The sequence below is a fragment of the Heterodontus francisci genome, chromosome 18 (assembly GCF_036365525.1).
Source record: "Heterodontus francisci isolate sHetFra1 chromosome 18, sHetFra1.hap1, whole genome shotgun sequence".
Classification (NCBI taxonomy): domain Eukaryota; kingdom Metazoa; phylum Chordata; class Chondrichthyes; order Heterodontiformes; family Heterodontidae; genus Heterodontus; species Heterodontus francisci.
In genome coordinates, this window is record NC_090388.1 from 89,549,072 (window position 1) to 89,564,699 (window position 15,628).

The 15,628-nt window shown below is 44.5% G+C and overlaps 1 protein-coding gene across 8 annotated transcripts in view; it reads left to right on the top strand.

The window, feature by feature from the left end:
* Positions 1 to 15,628, top strand: part of ccdc77 (coiled-coil domain containing 77) — a 204,209-nt gene that overhangs the window by 24,747 nt on the left and 163,834 nt on the right. For all 8 annotated transcript variants that reach the window (XR_010976902.1, XR_010976903.1, XM_068051115.1 and 5 more), the window contains exons 3-4: positions 1,511 to 1,653; positions 2,143 to 2,239. Coding sequence is in view for 6 of the 8 variants with exons in the window: in XM_068051115.1 (XP_067907216.1) it covers positions 1,511 to 1,653; positions 2,143 to 2,239 (240 nt within the window). In the remaining 2 variants the exon portion in view is untranslated. The remainder of the gene's footprint in view (positions 1 to 1,510; positions 1,654 to 2,142; positions 2,240 to 15,628) is intronic.

A 15,628-nucleotide genomic window follows, 5' to 3' on the forward strand; every position in this document is an offset into this window, starting at 1 on the left:
CAGATGGGCGGAGCAGTGGCAAATGGAATTTAATCCTGAGAAGTGTGAGGTGATGCATTTTGGGAGGACTAACAAGGCAAGGGAATATACAATGGATGGTAGGGCCCTAGGAAGTACAGAAGGTCAGAGGGACCTTGGTGTACTTGTCCATAGCTCATTGAAAGCAGCACAGGTAGATAAGGTGGTTAGGAAGGCATGTGGGATACTTGCCTTTATTAGCCGAGGCATAGAATTTAAGAGCAGGGAGGTTATGATGGAGCTGTATAAAACGTGAGTTAGGTCACAGCTGGAGTACTGTGTACAGTTCTGGGCACCACACTATAGGAAGGATGTGATTGCATTGGAGAGGGTGCAGAGGAGATTCACCAGGATGTTGCCTGGGCTGGAGCATTTCAGCTGTGAAGAGAGGCTGAAAAGGATAGGGTTGTTTTCCTTGGGGTCGAGAAGGCTGAGGGGGAACATGATTGAGGTGTAAAATATTATGAGGGGCATTGATAGGTTCGATAGGAGGAAACTTTTTCCCTTAGCAGAGGGTTCAAGAACCAGGGGGCATAGATTTAAGGTAAGGGGCAGGAGGTTTAGGGGGGATTTGAGGAAAATATTTTTACTCAGAGGGTGGTTGGAATCTGGAACACACTGCCTGAAGAGGTGGTGGAGGCAGGAACCCTCACAACATTTAAAAAGTATTTAGATGAGCACTTGAAATGCCATAGCATACAGGACTACGGGCAAAATGCAGGAATATGGGATTAGAAAAGTTGGGTGCTGGATGGCCGACACAGACATGATGGGCCGAAGGGCCTGTTCTGTGCTGTATGACTCTATTAGCAGTCCTCATTTTACCTGCACCTCACCTGTAGCTGGAAAGGATTGGAAACTACTGATAAGAGCCTCTGCTATTTCCTCCCTTGCTTCCATTTGGGATATTTTATCTGCTTTTAAAGATGCTAAGCTCCTTAATATTTTCTCTCTCACTCTGTTTATACCATCCAATAATTCACACTTCTCCTTAACTACAATATCTGCTTCATCCCTGCTTTTGTGAAGACAAACAAAAGTATTAAGAATGGAGCAAGTTATGATCTGGAATGCACTACCTGAAAGGGTGGTGGAAGCAAATTCAATACAAACTTTGAGAAAGGAATTGTCTATATACTTGAACGGAGAAAAAAAAATGAGGGCTCTGAGGAGAAGAGTCGGGGGGGTTGGACTAATTGGATAGCTCTTTCCAAGAGCCAACAGATATGAAGGGCTGAATGGCCGCCTCCTGTGCTGTGATTCAAAGTCAATAATGGAAGATTTAGTGGCAGATGTGATGGTATGAGACACTGAGCCTCATGAGAGAAATCAAAATGTCAAGATAGTTACACTGTGAATAGATAAGCATTCCCTAATTACCACGGTAGGAAACATGCTCAGCTAACTCACAATTGGTGTTGCTGATTTTGTTCTTGATCTCAAACCCGTCTTATATTTTAAGTTGTGGAATATTGGACTCTTATTTTCTCAGCATAAACTCCAGTGGGAGATGCGGCAGAGGGAAGAGGAGATTGAGGAGCTACAGAAAGCACTCGGTGACATGCAGGTTTACCTCTTTCAGGAACGTGAGCATGCACTGAGACTCTATGCTGAAAATGACCGGCTAAAAATCAGGTAGGAAGCAAGGTTCCAGTGAATGGCTGCAATGGGTGAAGTACAAGCTCTATGAAAAGCAGTACTGCAATGTACCTGAGGCAAAATACTCATCTAATTAGTAGGAGATGTGAATAGAGGCATCATATACCAGATGTAATTGGTGTTCATTTAGTCGGTGCTGGTGAAGAGTTTCTCACTGTAGTTAAAAGTAAATGCCATTGTTAATTTTCATTCAAGTTTTCAAATGATGCTAAAGCAGACTTTTTACATCCTCAGCTTTCTGCTATCCTCTCCATCCCAAAGAGCACCAGTTCCACCTTTCAAATCTGCCGCAGTAAATACCGTCCCTGGCTAAAGTCTTGCACAGATTTGGCTTCCAGTGCTGTTTTGGCCTGCCTCACATCCTTCACTAGTGCTACCCATATCTTGTTGAAAATGTAACTGAGCAGATAAGCTAAAACCTGTCTGTTGATGTGCTGACATTTTGTACAAATTTGGTCATTGTAGGGAGTTGGAAGATCGGAAAAAGATTCAACATCTCTTGGCCCTGGTGGGTCCTGAAGCAGAAGTAACCACTTACTTTCACAAAGAGCCTCCGCACAAGGTATTGCAGTTACTCCATGGGCTGAGTGAAGGGACAGCTGTTAGTTTTTTTTATTTGGAGAACCCAATTGCAGGATTAGATTAGTAGCTTTATTTTGAATGTAAATTCCTTGTGTTCATCCTGCACAAAAAAACTCAAAATTAGAGGGAAAGGGGAATTGCCAAGGCATAGATCGAGAACTATGGTCCTGCAGTGTCCTCTTTCTTTGCTGTTTGCCACCTACAGGTATTGTGTCCCTCTGCCATGCCCCCCCTGCCCTGCCTCCTAAGCCTGTATTGGATCTGTGATTCCATCCCCACCCCGCCCAACCATGTTTTGGACCTGTGATCCCACCCCCAACCAGGCCCAGATTTTGGATCTACGATTCAATTCCATGAAGGGACTTAGTACTTAGGCCAGTCCCTGTACCTATGGGTTTTCTATTCTTTTGCTTGGGCTTCAGCCCTTCGCCCCCCCACCCCCCCACAACGTGCTTGTTGAGTAATGATGGGAAAATTATTGGAAAAAGTTTTGAGGGACAATAAAGTCGTCATTTAGGAAGACACAAATTAATAAAGGATAGCTTGGATTTAAGGGAAGATCATCTCTGACCTTTCATCAGACATTAGTTAATTGTTAACTTTGTTTCTGTGCACAGATGCTGCTAGACATGCTGAGTGTTTCCAGCATTCTGTTTTTATATCATGTCTGACTAACTTGATTTTCACAGAATAATTACAGTGCAGAAGGAGGCCATTCGGCCCAACATGTCTGCTCCGGCTCTCTGATAGAGCAATTCCCTCAGTTCCATTCCCCCACCTTCTCCCCGTAACCCTGCACATTCTTCCTTTTCATATAACTGTCTAATTCCCTTTTGAATGCTTCAATTGAACTTGCCTCCACCACGTTCTCAGGCAGTGCATTCCAGACCTTAACAACATAAAAAAAGATTTTCCTCGTGTCACTTTTGCTTCTGTTACCCAGTACTTTAAATCTGTGCCCTCTTGTTCTCGATCCTTTCATGAGTGGGAACAGTTTCTCTCTATCTACTCTGTCCAGACCCCTCATGATTTTGAATACCTCTATCAAATCACCTCTCAGCCTTCTCTTCTCCAAGGAAAACAGTCCTAACTTCTCCAATCTATCTTCATAACTGAAATTCCTCGTCCCTGAAACCATCCTCATGAATTTTTTCTGTACTCTTTCCAATGCCCCCACGACTTTACTAAAGTGCGGCGCCCAGAATTGGACACAATACTCCTGCTGAGGCCGAACTAGTGTCTTATACACGTTCAGTATAACTTCCTTGCTCTATGCCCTTATTAATAAAGCCCAGGATACTGTATGCTTTATTAACTGCTCTCTCAACCTGTCCTGTCACCTTCAATGACTTATGCACATATACACCCAGGCCCTCTGCTCCTGCACCCCCTTTAGAATTGTACCCTTTATTCTATATTGTCTCTCCATGTTCTTCCTACCAAAATGAATCACTTCACATTTCTCTGCATTGAACTTCGTCTGTCCATTCCACGACCTTGTCTATGTCGTTTTGCAGTTCTGCACTATCCTCCTCTCAGTTCACAATGTTTCCAAGTTTCGTATCATCTGCAAACTTTGAAATTGTGCCCAGTACATCAAGGTCTAGGTCATTTTTTGGGAAGCTAACAAGGAGGGTCAATAGGAGGTAGTATGTTTGATGTAGTCTACATGGATTTAGCAAGGTTTTTGACAAGGTACTGTGTGGCAGAAAAGTAAGAGCTCGTTGGATCTAAGGGAAAATGACAAGTTGGATCCAAAATTGGTTTGGTGGCGGGAAGCAAAGGGTTATGGTCAAGGGGTGTTTTTGGGACTGGAAGGCTGTTTCTAGTGGGGTTCTGCAGGGCTCAGTACTGGGTCCCTTGCTTTTCATGGTATATATCAATGATTTAGAGTCAAATGTAGATTTTGAAGTGTTGTGGGACAACTCAACCACCACACGAGGCGACTCGGGTGCACGTTCAATTGATTTATTCAAGCGTACGCAGGGAGAGACACCACCTTGGGTATTCCGAGGTAATACTCTAACTTTACATTCAGGAGCACAAACTTATATACCGTTCAGGACTGGACAGACTAGATGCAAGAAAGATGTTCTCGATGGCAGGGGAGTCCAGGACCAGGGGTCACAGTCTAAGGATAAGGGGTAAGCCATTTAGGACTGAGATGAGGAGGGAGTGGTGAACCTGTGGAATTCTATAGCACAGAAAGCAGTTGAGGCCAAATCATTAAATATATTCAAGAAAGAGTTAGATATAGTTCTTCGGGCTAAAGGGATGTAAGGAGAAAGCTGGAACAGGGTACTGAGTTTGGATGATCAGCTATGATCGTATTGAATGGTGGTGCAGGCTCGAATGGCTGAATGGCCTCCTCCTATTTTTCTGTTTCTATGTTCTTAGCATACAATGTGTTCAAACAACTGATGATTAATATGATTGATCATAAAACAATGGTGATTGATTACACATTCCAATGTTGCAAAGGCAATTGACCACGCTGTCTGTATGGGTCGGCACTGTAGTAAGGGCTCACAACCTACTTTCCAAATCCCCGACTTCCCATGTTCCCATACTACTGGCTTCTCCTTGTGTGTCTTCCTGACCCTGTTGACTAAGCAAGTCAAATATACAGCCATCACTACTTGGGCAATAACCAAGGTGTGAAAGATGATCCTGAACCAAGGGGGTATCTGTATGTTCGAACCCCAATTCCACAGATCTTCCCACCATGTGGTCTCATTGATCTTTTTGACCTCTTCTTCCAGCGCCTTAGTTTGTTGTTGTAATGTATAATATATCCTATGTACCTGCTGTAACCCCACACGGGTGCCTGTGAGGTGTGTGGTGGATAGAGTATGAGAACTGTCTCGAGTACTGTGTGAGGTTTTCCTTTATTCTCTCGGTGACCTGCAGGTTGACAGTTTCCCTTTTATATATCTCCACCAGTTCTACTTTGCCGACCCTCGCTGGTACCTGTGGGTGTAGACACACCGCATGATTAGTTATGGGACAGGATGGTTGTGTCTGTACTGATATTCTCGTCGTGTCATAGTCAGACAATATCTCCTTTTCTCACATATGCAACGTGGGTCGGTTCCATTACTGCCTGTATAGCTTCCATTATACAATTGACTGTTGTGTTAAATCCACATTTTACGTCTTTAGTTATATATATATATATATATATATATATATATATATTGGATGTGGATACACCATGGCAGAGGCTCCTATACTACATTTATCTAAAGTAGTACCTATCATTTCCCCCTCTATTTCTACTGCATCTCGCGGCGTATTATGATATCTTAGGTAATAATCTTCCTTTATTACCTCAATGTTATCTACTTCGTATAGGGTTTTACTGTGTATTGATTCTGGTATAGCTGGGATTGCCAAGACCACACCTACCAATAGGCTGTTTTTGACATACATTTCTTATCAGTTTTATACACACGTGTTAAACCTCTGAACTGGCTACGTCAGGTCCTGGTTCTGGTGACAGGACAATGGGTATTTGATATCCACAGGAGAACTTCACCCTCATGGAGCTGTCTCAAGCTCTCCTGAGTCTGCTCAGGCATCCAAGATCTATAGGTGCTGCAGACATCGTTCCTAACCGCATCCTCTGAGATGTTACGCCCCTCGCCAATTTATTCATTAATGGTCCACGCGTGACTCTCAAGTACCGTAACCAAATCCTGAACTAACCGCGTCAGGTTTTGGTCCGTATCAAACTGTCCGCTCTGGATCTTTTGTCTCAGTCTGAGGATTACTTTAAGTTGGGTGCTTAGCGTCTGAACCTTTTGGTCCACCACAGCAAAGTCAATCGAATTTATGACTGAAGTTCCCGTGTTAAATAGTGTGGCAGCATCATTTAATAAACTCCCCTTCCATCGGTACCTCCCCTGAGTGAGGGGTCCTCCTCTTGGCTGCCCCCCTTTTGTTGAACCACGATGCCTGTGCCATCACTTGTTCAATTAATGCCTCGTACAATTTCCAGGTCTTCCCCCGGGCACAAGTGAGGTAATTTAATGTCAGAAATGTTAAGGACAATGGGTACCAGCTTGTGTTGTACATTATCATACAAAGTCTTACTAGTCTTTGTTAACACTAGCCCATTCTCCGGCCCAGGGTTTAGTGTTAGGCAAGTGGTGGTGGGGGTAGGGGGGAGGTCTGTGAATTGTGTCCTTGGCGTCAGTGTTCTGTTCGTTGATCCCTATGGTCTTGAGGTCTGTTGACTATTGTGGTATGATCTGTTTGTCCCCTGACAAGTTGAACCTATGCCGATTCACAGTCCTGGGAGCATCAGTATTGTGAATAACATTCTGTAAGATATAATGAGCCTTCCAGTCGTCACTGGTCAGCCGTGATTAAATTCTGCCGAACAAAATTAGTCAGTTAGTTGTTTCGGCTGTGTCCAGTGTTTCCAGCGTCCCTTCCCCCTCATGTCCACACAGGTGCAGGTGTCACTGGTCATTATTACCTCATGAGGTCCTATCTACCAAGGCGCAAATCCCAGTTTCTCAGGCATTACTTTTATCATTACTTTGTGTCCCACAATAGGCACCTTTTGCCTGTTTCTCTTTCACATCCGTTTCTATATCCTGTATGATCTGTTGATCTCTAACCTCCTGCCTCAGCTGATGCAGTTGTCTGCACAGATCCTTCACAAATATTTTAACCCTTTCTCTCGCGGGTCCTGCTTCCTCACTACCTGCTGCGTCAGATTCCTGGCAATCTCATCACCCTTCCTATCATTAGTTCAGTTGCTCTCCGTTTAACAAATCGCATCTGCACACTTATCCCAATATCATGCCACATTCTCAACTCTCAGGTGATCTTATCAAAAGATCAAAATGTCGGGAGGGCTGGTAGTGTCTGTCTGAGATCTTTGCTTAACTCCCCCTGCAGGGTCCTGATGTCTCGGGTAGAGGCCAAACTTTCAAATGTAGCTCTCGTTTAAAAAAAAAACTCATAGGCAAGGATACAAATGTATAGAAAAGTACCAATCTCATTTACACGTTCCTGACTTTCACTGGAAAGTTCTAGGCTTCTTGGAAATTCTACATTGTATTAAGTTAATGGTTTGAATTCTGATTAGCTCCTGTATCAGTCAGATCTAATTGCCAATTCCCACTAATTATAATTCTATTTCATTCATGAGCCCTGGAGAAACTGTGCAGGCATAATGCTTTAAAACAGAAATCAAACATTCCCATTTGATTCCAGGCATTACCATATTTTGTTTTTTTCTCTATCTTAGATGACATTTTAATTTCTTAAAAGTAACTTGCTAAATTACACTCTATTTTGACATCTCAAGTTATTCCAAATTCAAAGAACAGTGTTGCTGGAGTGACAGGTTTTGTTAATGTTCCATTTACTATCTCCCCGAAATAAACTTTGTTTTTATACTTGGGAACCACCGAGACTTTTTCTTTTGTTTTCTAAAACTTTGTCCTCTTAAATGTCAGATAAATTTCCCTTTAAATAACCACTCATATCGATTTAATTTTGTTTATCGATTCCAATTCCTTATGCCCAGACTTGGTGGTGTTGCATGTCTTTTTTTTTTACATTAAAGACAAGTGTCTCATTGATAAAGATTCTGTGACATTTGTTGTCTGCAGTTATGTTCTTAAATTCTTAAAGCGTCTGGATCTCTTGCTGTAGCCTCCGTTCTCATGTGGCATTGGAACCTGCCGTCACCTGCTTAAAACACACAACGAATCCGTTGTGGCTGTGCCCCTGAGCCCAATGGGTTAATTTGTCCAATTATATGTCAATTTAGAAATTTAAAACTAATCATATCCAAGCCACAGTGGGGTTAATTTCTTTGCTTGTCTCCAAGGGGGCGGAGCCAAACATTCTCAGATGCGTCACTTTACATAATTTTTAGAACAAACTTTCGCGATTGACAAAGAACAAAACTCCATTTTAAACTTTGTTTTCAATTCTTTTGATATCCTTAGGGTTTAAAACAACAAAATCTTGAGTAACGTTATCAACTTCAAAGGAAAGCATTCTCAATTAGGGAAGACAGCTTTTTAGATTAAACTCCAATTGTTTTCAAACTTTTAGCATCTTTTGTAATTAAAGACTCCCTCAACTTGACAAAATAAACTTGAAAGTTCATTGTGGCCACCACAACTTTCCAATCTTTCCCGTATCTCCTTTGTTTGTCCTTCTCTCCCTTAAAGCAATATTCAATTGCTGACATTTACTACTAAAAAACAGTCAATAAGACATGTCCTAAATTTAAACCGCAAAAAAAAAGAACAGATTTTAAACTTTGGTCCAATTAAAGCAGCGTTTTCAAATTGGATTACTGCTAGACATCATCAGACCTTCAAGGCTGAAGCTCATCTCTCAGAAAATTATTCATTGCCTTTTCACAGTTGCAAAACCAACCTTTAAAATAAAAATAAAACTTTAACTTAAAATATAACTCAATTTTCTCTCCCATTCTTGGGCGCACAATCTTAAATTGAAGTGAATACACTCAGCAATCACTTTTCACACTTATTCAATTCCGAACTTGGAAAATTGTTTCCTGTCATCGGTTATGAATTCAAAGTACCAAAATGTGTGTCAAATTCCATGTCCCGATTGAAATGAACACACACTAGGTTCAACTAGTTCGCACCCAAAACATGACTCAAGGTTCCCACAAAAATATATGTATAAAAATAGAAAAACTAACGGACTCATGCTTTCAGCATTAAAGCCGGGCAACAAAGAGTTAACGACTCAGCTCCACAGCACACATTCATGCAAGCTTGAACAAAGATGCAGTAACTTGTTTTTACTCACTTGAAATTTCATTAAAAACATAGTCTTTTATGTTGCTCTGCCCTGTGGGCCCCAGTGGGAAAACATTTCGTTACTCAACTTCTTATCTGACATTTTGCTAGCTTCCTGACTTCACTCAGCGCGGTCCCCTATCCCCCATAACTCTCCCAACCAGCGCGGCTCTACATTCGGTATAACTTACGGTAAGTGGTTCTGACTTACTGTCCCGCCAGTGCGGTTCTGCCTCCTTACCACCCGGTGCGCCTCCTGACCTGAGTCGTCTTTCAGATTCTTTGAATACTTGACGGGACCTTCACTCGTGTAAGCTTAGTGCCCTAACTATGGGTGGCAAAGAAATATACTCACCCGTTTGCAGTGCCGTGCCGATGGTCCGATGCAAGTATCCTGCCGACTACGCCAAACTGTTGTGGGACAACTCAATTACCACACAAGGCGACTGAGGTACAGGTTCAATCGATTTATTCAAGCGTATGCAGGGAGAGATACCACCTCGGGTATTCCGAGGTAATACTCTAGTTTACATTCAGGAGCACAAACTTTATACCGTTCTTATGTAATGTGTTCAAACAATGGATGGTTGATATGATTGATTATAAAACAATGGTGATTGATTACACATTCCAATGAACACACATCCTCAGTCTTATCAATACACATACCAGATGGCTCCATCCCGAGCTTGTTATCACTTTGTTTCCCATTACACCAACCTTCCACGGAAATAGTGGCCTCGAGGTCTCGGCTCCAACCTTCGCTCCCTAATCTTGACCTTTTTCCTAGCAGCATGTGTGTTTCTTTTCTCAACCTGACTGTCAAATTCTGCTGAGATGCTTTTCTAAAACTCAATTTGTTGCTACTTAACCCCTTCAGAAGTTTGCAGATGAATCAAAAATTGGCCTTGAGGAAGAAAGCTGTCGACTGCAGGAAGATATCAATGGACTGGTCAGATGGGTAGAAAAGTGACAAGTGGAGTTCAGTCTGGAGAAGTGTGAGGTCATGCATTTGGGGCAGACAAACAAGGCAAGGGAATACAGTGAATGGTAGGATAATGAGAAGTGTAGAGGAACAGAGGGACCTGTGCACAGATCCTTGAAGGTAGCAGAACAGGTAGAGAAGGCGGTAATGAAGAGATACAGGATACTTTCCTTTATTAGCTGAGGCAAAAAACAGAAGAGCTGGGAGGTTATGCTAGAACAGCTAGATACTGTCTCCAGTTCTGATCACCATATTACATCGGCAGGACAGATGTGATCACACGAGAGAGGGTATAGAGCAGATTTATGAGGATAACAGGAATGAAGAATTTTAACGATGATCGTTTAGTAGTGTTACGACTGAGGCGGGAGGAGTGCACTGTTTTTCTTTCTCGTTGCACTTCTCCACAGGTCACAACATATATTTAAATTTTTACCCAGATACTGATACGGTCAATCATTTGTTTTTTCTCCAGAATTAAATACGTCAACCAGGTTTCTTTAATAAACAACAAAATTATAAGTTCATTATAACACAAGTCTTAACCAGTAACGAAGCAAAGCATTAACACACAGATGTAAGTTCCCTTTTTAACTTAGCACCTCTCTCTCTCTCTCTCGCACGCGCGCATACACACACACACACACACACACACACACACACACACACACACACACACACACACACATTAACCGATAAGTAATTTTATCTTTCGATCTCTGTTACAAAAAAAAACGAATACTTTGACCAAATACTTGAAGAAAGGAAGAGATGTGGCAAGATGTCAGATGTCCTTTTTTTTTCTGGCATCCGGGTATATGGTGATGGGTCACTGGGATCCTTTACTGGAGCAAATTGTTCAGGCAGCGTCAAGGATTTATCCAGCAGGTTTTTCCAGTTTCTCAGGAGAAATGCAGCAACAGGGGTTTCAAGCAGGCCTTTCAGGAGGAATGCAGCATCAATTTCTCTATTTCTTACACTCGCTTCTAAGAGCTTCTCAAAGAGATGGAAAAACTGACGGGCTTTTCAAGGAGCTGGAAAAGGCTGAGTTGGGGTTTTGTCCTTGGCAGGTTGATTTTTTTTAAACTCCTTTTCAAAACACTGTCCATATTCCAACTGCCTGTCCACAGCGAAAGCAAAACAATATTTCAAGAGTCAAGCTTCCTAACCCCCATAAATCTTGACCTGTCACTTCTCTGTAAACGTCTTTCCCCAGGTCACCAAGGTCTCTGCCTTTCACTGCTCAAAGCACATGACTTGCAGTAATTGTTGGTTTCAAGCAAGCTCTCAGTAACTCTTTTCAAAAAAAAAAAGTTTTAAAACACAAGCCCTCAAAATTTAACAAAGAAAAAATGGAAGCACTCGTAATACCACCACCTTTGGAAGAATGAAACACCATTTTTAAATGCATTTCATTACAAAGTGTGAGGAAAAAATAGATGAAAAATATTAAAATATATTTTCACATTCATTCACTCTTTACCCGTAGCTAATACAGTTCTGCTTTGCACTCGGGTAACTCAAAGCAAAGTTAGATCACAGACAAAGCATCTGCAGACACATTACTTTTGGCCGCAATGTGGATAATCTTTAAGTGATAGGGTCCCTTCCCCCACCCCCTTCCCCCCCCACCCCTTCGCACCCCCTTCCCCCCCCACCCCCTCGCACCCCCTTCCCCCCCCACCCCCTTCCCCCCCCCCTCGCACCCCCAACAACCCCACTGCCTTGTGGGTGTCTTGGGTGAGACCAAGGCTAAAGGAGTAAACCCTAACAGAAAATCCGGAGTGGAACCCCGTAGGCGGTCATGTGTCACCTTTGGCATGTTTCCGGCAGTTCCTGCAGCCGTACCGGTGCCAAACGTCACGCTCTGCACTCCTTTGGTCCCCACCAGCAAGGCCGAGAGGGGGGTTTTGACGCTTGGGCAACTCACAACCTCCACACATCCGCCCAGGCATGCTCCATAGAGAGCTCATTCCATAGTCGCCTCACAATGACCAAAACAACACGGAAGGCAGCAGTTACGGGTTATTAGTCCAGCTCAATTGGCATAGAGATTAGGCGCCACGGGTTGCCTTTGTCAGTGGGAGAGGTCATCGCATCTCACTGGACAGCTACTGCCCGCCTCAAACCGGGCAGCCCCCGGTCAGTAAGGTTCTGTCCCACCACAGTCCACCTGCTTCAATGGGTGCTTGGAGCTCAGGGTCATTGCCCGACAAGTGGACTGTAACACTGCACCAAACAGCACAACCAAAAAAGGAAAGAAGGTACCAGCCCTTCGTTTTGCAAGCTGGAACGTCAGAACTATGTGTCCTGGCCTGTGGGAAGACCTTACACACATCAACGATTCTCGGAAGACCGCCATCGTTAACAACGAGCTCAGCAGACTCAATGTGGACATTGCAGCACTTCAGGAGACACGCCTCCCTGCGAGCGGATCTCTAAGAGAGCAAGACTTCTGGCAGGGTAGGGATCCTGAAGAACCAAGACAGCATGGAGTGGGCTTCGCCATCAGAAACTCTTTGCTCAGCATGATAGAGCCACCCTCAAATGGCTCGGAACGCATCATGTCCATCCGACTGTTCACCGCCCCGGCCTACTCAGCATCTATGCTCCAAAACTCTGCTCCCCACATGAAGCTAAAGACCAGTTCTACGAGGAACTCCATAATATCATTAGTAGCATCTCCAATACCGAACGCCTGTTCCTGCTGGTGGACTTTAATGCCAGGGTTGGGGCCGACCATGATTCATGGCCCTTCTGCCTTGGGCGCTATGGCATTGGAAGGATGAATGAGAATGGACAGAGACTGCTTGTGTTGTGTTCCTATCATAACCTCTGCATCACCAACTCGTTCTTTCACACTAAACCTTGTCACCAGGTTTCGTGGAGGCACCCAAGATCACGTCGTTAACACCAGCTGGACCTCATCGTCACATGGCGAGCCTCTTTAAACAGCGTTCAAATCACACGCAGCTTCCACAGTGCGGACTGCAACACCGACCACTCCCTGGTGTGCAGCAAGGTTAGACTCAAACCAAAGAAGCTGCATCACTCCAAGCAGAAGGGCCACCCGCATATCAACACTAGCAGAATTTCTCATCCACAGCTGTTACATAAGTTTCTAAATTCACTTGAAAAAGCCCTTCAGAACACTCCTAAAGGGGATGCAGAGACCAAGTGGGCCTATATCAGAGACGCCATCTATGACTCAGCAATGACCACCTATGGCAAACGTGTGAAGTGGAATGCAGACTGGTTTCAATCTCACTTTGAAGAGCTGGCATAGCCGCTAAGCGCATTGCATTGCTGAACTACAAGAAAGCCCCCAGCGATTTAACATCCGTAGCACTTAAAGCTGCCAGAAGCACTGCACAAAGAACAGCCAGGCGCTGCGCAAATGACTACTGGCAACACCTATGCAGTCATATTCAGCTGGCCTCTGACAACGGAAACATCAGAGGAATGTATGATGGCATTAAGAGAGCTTTTGGGCCAACCATCAGGAAGATCGCCCCCTCAAATCTAAATCGGGACACAATCACTGACCAACACAAGCAAATGGACCGCTGGGTGGAGCACTACCTAGAACTGTACTCCAGGGAAAATGTCACTGAGACCGCCCTCAATGCAGTCCAGTCTCTGCCAGTCACGGAACTCAGTGATGTCATTGATTCTCTAGCCAGCGGAAAAGCCCCTGGGAAGGACGGCATTACCCCTGAAATAATCAAGAGTGCCAAGCCTGCTATACTTTCAGCACTCTACGAACTGCTTTGCCTGTGCTGGGACGAGGGAGCAGTACCTCAGGGCATGTGCGATGTCAATATCATCACTCTCTATAAGAACAAGGGTGACCGCGGTGACTGCAACAACTACTGTGGAATCTCCCTGCTCGGCATAGTGGGGAAAGTCTTTGCTCGAGTCGCTTTAAACAGGTTCCAGAAGCTGGCTGAGTGTGTCTACCCTGAGGCACAGTGTGGTTTGCGAGCAGAGATCCACCATTGACATGCTGTTCTCCCTTCGCCAGCTATCGGAGAAATGTCATGAACAACAGATGCCCCTCTACGTTACTTTCATTGATCTCACCAAAGCCTTTGACCTCGTCAGCAGACGTGGTCTCTTCAGACTACGAGAAAAGATCGGATGTCCACCAAAACTAAGTATCATCACCTCATTCCATGACAACATGAAAGGCACAATTCAGCATAGCGGCGCCTCATCAGACCCCTTTCCTATTCCTATCGCACCTACACTGTTTGGGATCTTCTTCTCCCTGCTGCTCTCACATGCGTTCAAGTCTTCAGAAGAAGGAATTTTCCTCCACACAAGATCAGATGGCAGGTTTTTCAACCTTGCCCGTCTAAGAGCGAAGACCAAAGTACAGAAAGTCCTCATCAGGGAACTTCTGTTTGCTGACGATGCTGCATTAACATCCCACACAGAAGAGTGTCTGCAGAGACTCATTGACAGGATCGCGGCTGCCTGCAACGAATTTGGCCTAACAATCAGCCTCAAGGAAACGAACATCATGGGACAGGACGTCAGAAATGCTCCATCCATCAATATCGGTGACCACGCTCTGGAAGTGGTTCAAGAGTTCACCTACCTAGGCTCAACTATCAGCAGTAACCTGTCACTTGATGCAGAAATGAACAAGTGCATGGGAAAGGCTTCCACTGCTATGTCCAGACTGGCCAAGAGAGTGTGGGAAAATGGCGCACTGACACGGAACACAAAAGTCCAAGTGTATCAAGCCTGTGTCATCAGTACCTTGCTCCACGGCAGCGAGGCCTGGACAACGTATGCCAGCCAAGAGCGCCGTCTCAATTCATTCCATCTTTGCCGTCTCCGGAGAATCCTTGGCATCAGGTGGCAGGACCGTATCTCCAACACAGAAGTCCTCGAGGCGGCCAACGTCCCCAGCATATACACCCTACTGAGCCAGCAGCGCTTGAGATGGCTTGGCCATGTGAGCCGCATGGAAGATGGCAGGATCTCCAAGGACACATTGTACAGCGAGCTCATCACTGGTATCAGACCCACCGGCCGACCATGTCTCCGCTTTAAAGATGTCTGCAAATGCGACATGAAGTCCTGTGACATTGATCGCAAGTTGTGGGAGTCAGTTGCCAGTGATCACCAGAGCTGGCGGGCAGCCATAAAGGTGGGGTTAAAGTGTGGCAAGTTGAAGAGACTTCGCAGTTGGCAGGAAAAAAGACAGAAGTGCAAGGGGAGAGCCAACTGTGTAACAGCCCCAATAACTAATTTTATCTGTGGAAGAGTCTGTCACTCTAGAATTGGCCTTTATAGCCACTCCAGGCGCTGCTTCACAAACCACTGACCACCTTCAGGCGCTTACCCATTGTCTCCCAAGGCAAGGAGGCCAAAGAGAGATAGGGCTGTAATAGTAAACTCCAGCGGAATAGTCTGGCATTCTGGTTTTTGAAATTTTGGCAAAATTTATGACCAAATCAGCTGACTGTAATTTTCTGACCAGAGTTTCTAGTTGTTTCAAGTGGTCCTCGCAAGCGTCTGTGTATCAACCCATCAAGGTAAACCACACAGTTCGGAACACTGGCTACCA